The 8,095-nt window shown below is 34.1% G+C and overlaps 1 protein-coding gene across 1 annotated transcript; it reads right to left on the reverse strand.

Moving 5' to 3' along the window:
* Positions 1–311: 311 nt before the first annotated feature.
* LOC131045994 (mechanosensitive ion channel protein 6) lies at positions 312–6,853 on the reverse strand. The gene is made up of 6 exons (XM_057979629.1): positions 5,796–6,853; positions 3,793–4,365; positions 3,439–3,562; positions 2,850–3,146; positions 2,547–2,749; positions 312–807 (listed from the first exon to the last, which is right to left on the reverse strand). Exons 1-6 carry the CDS (start codon positions 6,668–6,670, stop codon positions 534–536), a joined length of 2,346 nt encoding a protein of 781 aa, XP_057835612.1. The 5' UTR covers positions 6,671–6,853; the 3' UTR covers positions 312–533.
* Positions 6,854–8,095: the final 1,242 nt, after the last annotated feature.

Below are 8,095 nucleotides of genomic sequence, written 5' to 3' on the forward strand. Positions count from 1 at the left end.
AATATAAAACAGAAATAACTATAATAACAAGCAGAAAATAAGCGCATGCACGAGGCAGTGGATTTGCAGTACCAAATTACGACGATTGATCCAACACTTCGATGTTTTAATAAATAAATATATCACAAATACTTTTCGTGGACCTTTTTTCATTTAACAATTATTAATCGGTGAAATTATTTTAGTTTTGTGTTAAAGCAGCTTATCGGGGTCATTTGAATTGATAATCTTTATAATGGTATCAATTAACTGGTGGATAATTATCTTACTGGTCTGTCTGTTCTTTGAATTTGATTCATTTGGTCGGAATATATTCAGAACGATAAATATTAAACTTCACTCCTTGAACACTACAAGGAAATTTTTAACATTAACTGAAACACTCACAATGAAGGAATTTAGAAAGGAAGGAGAGGAGTTTCGCCAATATTCCTTCCAAGAGGGGCATTGAAGTCCACATTCAAAATGCTTGAAACCAAAAACATATTATATATTTACCTGCAAAATTCTGAAATCTATAGATAGAGTGTTTCTTACGTGGCCCATAAGGAGGGGAGGCTGTTCAAATTGGAGATTTTTCGGAGATTGACATCCATCTGTACTAGCCGATATTCAATATCCAACTCCTTGAAAATTCTGATCATTTCATAAATCAATTGAGTCCTCCGCTCAAATCTCAAAGCTCTCTCTTGACAGTTTATTGTGTGTTTCACCCACAATGCCATCTTCATCTTATTCATGTCATAGATCTCTTTCACCACAACCATTGACTGTGGGTGCCAGTGATGTTCCTTTCTCTTTACATAGCTGCAACAGAATAAAGGGGGATTGATGAGAATTCCTAATTGTTTCTATTGTCAATTGTGTAGTCTTAATTAATATAACAAAATTAAAACCCTCGGTAAGAAGCAACGTGCTGAATATATAAAACTATGAAGAGAAATCAAAGAAAGGGGATGAATAAATCTAAGGAAATTAACAATTATTGTTGGAGCTGATTCAGGATTAGGGGGTGGTAGAGGACTCTATCCTTTCTTCACATTCGGCATAGTTTGGAGAAGATGTATTTTGGATGATTGTTCAAACTCAAAGGAGGAAGAGAGGTTTTCCTAAATCTGTCAGAATCCCAATTTCAGATTAAGGGTGATAGAATTGTAAGGATAGTGTTAGCTATTGTGTATAGTTTTTTTTTTATTATAATTTTTTTTTTATATATTTTTGATTAGAGTTGAATTGTTGTTCGGTTTTGTGTCAACTAGCATTATGTTGATGTTTTGTTGTAATCAGATTTGAGATCTCAATTTTGCTGTTGTTGTGATACAGCATGACTATAATTTTGCTGTTGTTTGACTTTTGTACTAATTTATAGTTATTGTAGAAGGTTCTAAAAGCTTTCACAAATCTGTTTCACCTACATGATAAAAAATAACTAATGAAAATTGTCTATTATCTTGAAGCTTCAATGTAAATATAAAATAGCTGATAAATCAGAAAAAGGAGGCCAAAACAGAATAATATAATTCATGGTTCCCTGGGCTGACTAGCATATACATCCAAGACATCAGACAGATACCATATTTTCCAATGGTGGCGGATGAAGGGCCTACAGACTTCTAGAAAAATAGTTTTAGCACTCTGAAAATGTTTCTTAAATGCCACATGTGATCCACTCTACTGCAACCTATGGGTCGTTCCTAGCAGACAATACAACAAGAGGAAGGCAGTCCTATGCTCACTGCTGAGCCTATCAAGAATGAAAAGGACCTTATTACGGAGAGCGTCCCTCCTGTTTTAATTCTCAATGATATGTCCAGTACTTTAAGTTTTTTTAAGTATATCTTGATTTTTTTATAAAAAGGTGTATCAGTTTCTATTAATTATAAAATCAAATTATCAAAAAAAAAAGTGAGGGGACATAAGGTCATTTCTCAAAATTCATATGGATAGTTTTCGGAAAGCTAAATAACAATAATAATAAAAGTTACTAAGTGATAAGAGCAACACCAATGGAAAGCGGAGGGGGCTTCAATCATCCAGTTTACCCTATACATCAACAGAATTTAGAGTGAAACAGACCACCCCTCATCTGTCTTATCTTTTCCTTCCTTCACCCCTCATCTGTCTTATCTTTTCATTGTACATCAGAGAAATAGACAAGACCATCCAAGAGGACCACTTCAAGGGCTAAGGCCAACCATTACACCAGAGAAATAGACAAGACCATCCAAGAGGACCACTTCAAGGGCTAAGGCCAACCATCATCACCACCAATTGACAGCCATCCACTGTCACTACCAGCCAATGGGCCCTTCCTGCCTAAAAGAAACCCAAAGGCAACACCCCCAGACAGGGGCAAGGCAGAGTGACGCCTAGTCGAACCGCTCTATAACTAAATTTTCTCTAAAATTGATTGGAAGAGAAAATTATATACAATAGTAAATATTCTGCTACTATCCTCCAGCGTAATATATGTAACATTATGCTTAAACTCTAGATAATTAAACATAAAATCATGCTTCAATCAAAAAAAAATTCAGCATTATTACCTGTCCATTCTTTTGGCCATCTCAGATATCTTCTCGGCTGGTGTTGTAATATGAATGGCGAACTCTACCTCATCTCCAATGTCATCACTTCTGAAAAAGTTGCCTATAGGTTTTTTGGCAAGCAAGGCATTGGGATACCATACCTTCTCATTATTGAGTTTCAGAAACACCGTTGATAAGATGTTCATCTCACTCACAATAAACTGGCAAAATGACACTATGTAAGATAACAACATATGAGATTCATAGTGAAATTGAAGACAGGAGAGGGAAAAGGCTTTAATTAATTTTTACATTACTCACCTCCTCTCCATCTATGGTGCACCGATCACCAATATCAAAAGGGTGTGTCACGAACAGAAAAACTATTGATTCGAAAACCGTCTTGCAGGTTTCTTGAAACAAAAATGTGAACAGCATTATTTGAGAAACTACAAATACTATAATGTGTGATGTAATGATTCCGAGTAGGAGAAGCCACATTAGTACAATGCTTGTTCCTACCAACACATCCACCATCATATTCAAATTGTTCACGGCGGAATCTGTGTCATTCATGGTGCGGGAAAGCATTTTTCTTTCTCTGAAAACACTTTTCATCTGCAAATTTCCAACAAGTTAAGATTCTTCATCAAGCATTCATCTTCTATGCGTTTTAAATTGCACCTTATGTGCAAACATTTTTCTATTCTGTATTTTTAAACTAAGCTATTGATATAACATTATTCTAATCTGATTTTGTTAATAAACATCCTAGAAGCCATGTCATAAGAGACCCAAGTTTTCAGCAAATAAATACTCTTAACCCATTATCAGTCTACAGCTCTCCAAGTTAGCAGTATACCAGAAGACAAGTTCGATGAAAAACGACCAAATGATGGTGATTACTTACTGCCCAGGCCTTGAGAGCTTTCTTAGTGACTTTATTTATGTCTTTGGCATCTTCAAAATGGGCTATTGCCCTTCTTGCTAGATCTTCTGGAAGGAATCTCATCAAGTCCTCTAGATATATGTGGCTTGAAAGATCATATAAACACAAAGCAAATATGGTTAAAACAAAATTCGATTTTTATTAAAGATCTATGTAACTAAGTGAAATGACCACTCTATTGTTTCATTATTATTCCAATTAAAACAGGCTTTATAAAGACCCTGAAGGCATACCCATCTAAACCCTGAAAGCATACCCATCTAAACCTTTTTGTTCTTTTATTCACGGTGCAATAAATTAACCATAGATCCTTACCTTTCACCAGGCCTGGCTACGTTGTGGAAGATGCTTGAGGCGGCTTTTTTTGCCTTCCATTCAAAATACTTTTCTTCATTAGGAGCTTCTTGGTATGATTCATCAAAGAGAGAAAGCTCTCCATGGTGTTTGAAAATTGTCATCAGTTTCTTCATATTCCACGCAGAGATATTCTTCTGGTTGAGCTTCTGCAGATCCTCGACTCTGATTCCTTCATATGTAGTTGTTTCCTCCTTCTCAGGCTCCTCCTCGTTTATGATCGATTTCATCCTACCAAATCTACTACGTCTTTTTTGAACAGGGTTTTCATTAAAGGCATCTGAGGTCAAGTTCGTCCATGCTTCATTTGGCTTGGCTGCTTCTTGATGCTGAGCAAAGTTTTGAGCCCTTTTATGCTGTCTCTCTATTTCAATCAGTGGAGGGCCAGTGAGTGCTGCAAGAAGATACTGATTAACGATGCAGTTTTGTATCCGATCAAAATAAGCCGTTACATGAAAGTTGCATGCCATAACCTTGACTACCAAGATTTTCACCACCCATAAAATGTTGCTCACCAGCAAGCAGATCAGGACCCTGCTAAAATGAAATAAATGTTTATAAGCAATGGAAATTCTCCAACTTGACTACAGTTTATAATAGTACAAATTCTTTTATCAAAATCCCATCACAAGCTTAATCTTACAACTAATTTACTAAAACCCCTTGTAAAATCTGAGACAATTTAAAACTAGAAAAAATAGCTTTCATAATAGGTTTCCGTTTATAGTTGGATATCTAAACTTATTTTACAAGATTCTGAAAATCCTGCTAGGTTTATGGTATGAACTAAAAGGTTGCTGCAAAAAATTGTATAGACATTTTCTCACAACTTAACAGTATCTATATTAATTTTCCAAATGTTGAAAAGGTTGTTAGTATACTACCTTAGACTTTAAAGATCACTAGATGGATAAAAACGAAAGGCAACTTATCTAAATCCACATCTCAAGTTCAACAGGTATTTAATTTTAACATGCTACCTAAAGACGTGCAAGACGAATCAATGAAAGAAAAGGCAAGATTAATCGGGTGGTTATGAATAAATCTCTAAAAGAAAAGATTTCTGAAAATTTCTTATAAATTTATGTATTAACCCCATAAGGTCTGTAAAACTTATAAAACATTTGTTTTTAGGTTTGCTCTCAACGGTTAATCCAGCATACGATGGGACTCCAAGGAACTTTTAGGATTCAAGGGTTATTCCAAGGAACTACGGGATTAAGGTCGAAATGCAGGCAAATAAAAGTGCTAAACACACTTCCTTGTCTTGACGACAGCAAACAACCAATGATGCAAACTGTCTGAAAAGCCTTTTGGATTGTATTGCAAGATGAATTAAAAGAGATATTGCATGCAATGCTACATTAACAAACTGTCATGCAATGCTACATTAACAAACTGTCAACTGTATGCATTGGAAGCATACTGTGAATTTATAGAATGCGTTGAGTATAGTATAATCACCTACAATATTTGATGCATAGTATTGCAAAGAGCAATAAAAGAGTCATCGAAAACCTTAAACTAACAATGAATTTATCAAACAGAGTATTATTCTTTACATTTCTAGCATAATTTTACTGAGACATAAAGGAGGAACATAGGTGCAACCTGGATGAAGTCTGGTTCAATGTAGTTAAAGCTTAAAATGTTGTCTACAGAGACTCAATTTAACTGTCATTTTCCACTTGTTATCTATCAAGCTTGTCAAATATAGCCCTGGATTAGAATCCTCTAAAATTGGCTGTGTTTGCTCCTCTGTTATGGGTGGATTTAAAGGGTTAGTTTACTCCCAAGCTTTCACCAAGAAAAAAAAACTCAAGGAACAATATTTAAACATTATACAACTGAGAGTTAAATACCCTTACCAAGAAACCATTTACTTCCGGACCTACTATGCATGGCTTCTTTTAACTTCAACGCAACTTTCATAACCAAAGAAAACCATGTTTGAAACCACTTACTTGTTAATAATAGGTAAAGACCGACTCTCTGGCATCTGCAACTGAACTTTGTGGACAAACAGAACATGCCATGGAATGAGAACCAGACCCAACCACAAACAATTCTCCACAGCCATTCTCAAAGCAAACACAAAGTAAAGCACCCTCTTCCTTAGCAAAAAGCTCCTCTCCACAAAAAACACAATAACATGTACAATCCAACCAGCCACCAGCCTTCCACAGAATAGAGCCATCACCAACAAGCACCATTTCCACACATGAAGATCCAACAAGGTCTTATCCTTGAAGCTTTTTACTGTGAGGCTCAAAACAAATACAATGGCAATAACAATAAGGCTAACCCACTGGAAACAACGTAAGAAACCCATCTTATCTCGCCTGAACTGTTCTGGGATGTCATTATCCTTGAATGGATCTTCTTCCTCTTCTTCTTCTTTTTTTTCACACAGGTTAATAATGCTAGCTTTAGCGCTGGCTCTGATGCCCGTCAATTTTGACCTCTGAGAAGTTTGAGGCAGAGTCTGGTTGAACACTAGTCCTTCACTGTCCTCCTTCTGAGAAGAAGAGCGACTAGATTGGCTGTTGGTCGAAGGCAAGAGGGGCTCACTGGTTGGCGACACTGCTCTGGGCATAGAAGCCCTGAAGAGTCCCTCCATATTGGAATTTGATTGTGAAGGCGAATTCACATTCCCAGACAAACTCGGTGTTGGATTCTGGAACAAATTTATCATTTCGATTTCGGTCTCCAAGTTTGTGGGACCGGTGAATAGGGCATGCTGGATTTTCTCATCTGGTGGATTTAAACCTCCATTATAGGCCTCCACAGTATTGTTTTTCTGCTCTGAAGTTCTTGATGGCGGGTTTTCTATATCCATCTTCTAGTTGTTCGTGACAGGTTTCATTTGTTGGTATAATTGAAATGGGCATTGCCTCTATTGCCATTAACATGCGCAGAATTAACAAGGCTTGATCATATTCCCATCACTTTCCTCTTAGGCCTTGTGTTTCATGGAGGCTTCTTTGTTTTGTGCTCTGTCTAACCGTCTTTATTATCTGCGTTGCCGTTCAAGAAATTTAACTGAATCAATAGGTAGTACGTTAGCTTTAAATATAAGTTGGGACGAGTAAGTAACAATTAGGAATTAGAAGACTGTATTAATTATAATGAATGAATAGGTAATAGAAGAATTCAATTTGTAAAAACTAGTATTAATTTTATAAATTTATATAAATAATAAATAATATCAATAACAGTCATAATATATCACTAAATTTAGATGGAATTGTTGATTTTTGTTTTCATTGGCTATAATAAAAGTGGATAGCAAACATAATAGAAGATAAAAGTTGTTATTCAACTGGTATTTTTCAAAATATCTTTTTGTTATCATTGACTATAATAAAAGTGGATAGCAAACATAATGAAAGATAAAAGTTGTTATTCAACTTGTATTTCTTGCTTTGAATAAGATCTTTATTGTTTTTAAAGTTAAACTAGAGTTTTATTTTATTAAAATTTGTTAAAAATTATAATTTTAGTAGACAAATAAGATACATAAATATTTAATAAATTAAAGGTTATTTTATTTTACTTTCAAAAAATTATTACACTAATTAATATTTTTACTTTTAAGTTTATCTTATCTTTCAAATAAAATAAATTTGAAGGGATTAAATTTGGAAATTAGATCATCTAAAGGTACTATTTGTGATATCAATCATATTTTTTAACATTTTACATGATGTATTCTTGCATAATGTACCTTCCATCAATGGAGATATCATGAAACACTATCTTCAATGCATATATCATGCAACCCTATTTCCAAAGCATTGAAACCAAAAAGAGAAAAATATGTTTAATGTACCCAACTCCACAAACATAGTCATTAATATCTTACATTGTACAAACATTTTGTATTACTCATAGTGTTAAATAAATTAAAACTCAACCATATTTATAATTCAAATGTTTTAGCATATATTACTATCAACATAAATGTTAATATATTGGATTAGTTAACAATTTGTATTCTTCAAATTCATATACTACATTTAAAGTTATTTAATCATTTCATGTATTTATTTAATAATCTAATTTTTGATCATATGATTACATGTAAATAAGAATTAACAATTTATTCTAAATACTAAATATCTTTATCTATAAGAAAAAATGAACTTTGTGATATAACAAAATTTGATACAATTCTTGACTTATAAAGAAAACATTTTTTATTTATTGTGTGGAACATATAGGGGACATGAAACTTAAAGGACTTACCCTAACCCTATTTTTT

The sequence above is a fragment of the Cryptomeria japonica genome, chromosome 3 (genome assembly GCF_030272615.1).
Source record: "Cryptomeria japonica chromosome 3, Sugi_1.0, whole genome shotgun sequence".
Taxonomy (NCBI): Eukaryota; Viridiplantae; Streptophyta; class Pinopsida; order Cupressales; family Cupressaceae; genus Cryptomeria; species Cryptomeria japonica.

Excerpts from the sequence above, each read along its gene's own strand:
- LOC131045994 (XM_057979629.1), bottom strand. The coding sequence starts at position 6,670 with ATGGATATAGAAAACCCGCCATCAAGAACTTCAGAGCAGAAAAACAAT. Across the intron at positions 4,366-5,795 it reads TCTTTACCTATTATTAACAA|GGTCCTGATCTGCTTGCTGG; the intron begins GTAAGTGGTTTC and ends TCATTTTAGCAG. Across the intron at positions 3,147-3,438 it reads AAGCTCTCAAGGCCTGGGCA|ATGAAAAGTGTTTTCAGAGA; the intron begins GTAAGTAATCAC and ends GGAAATTTGCAG.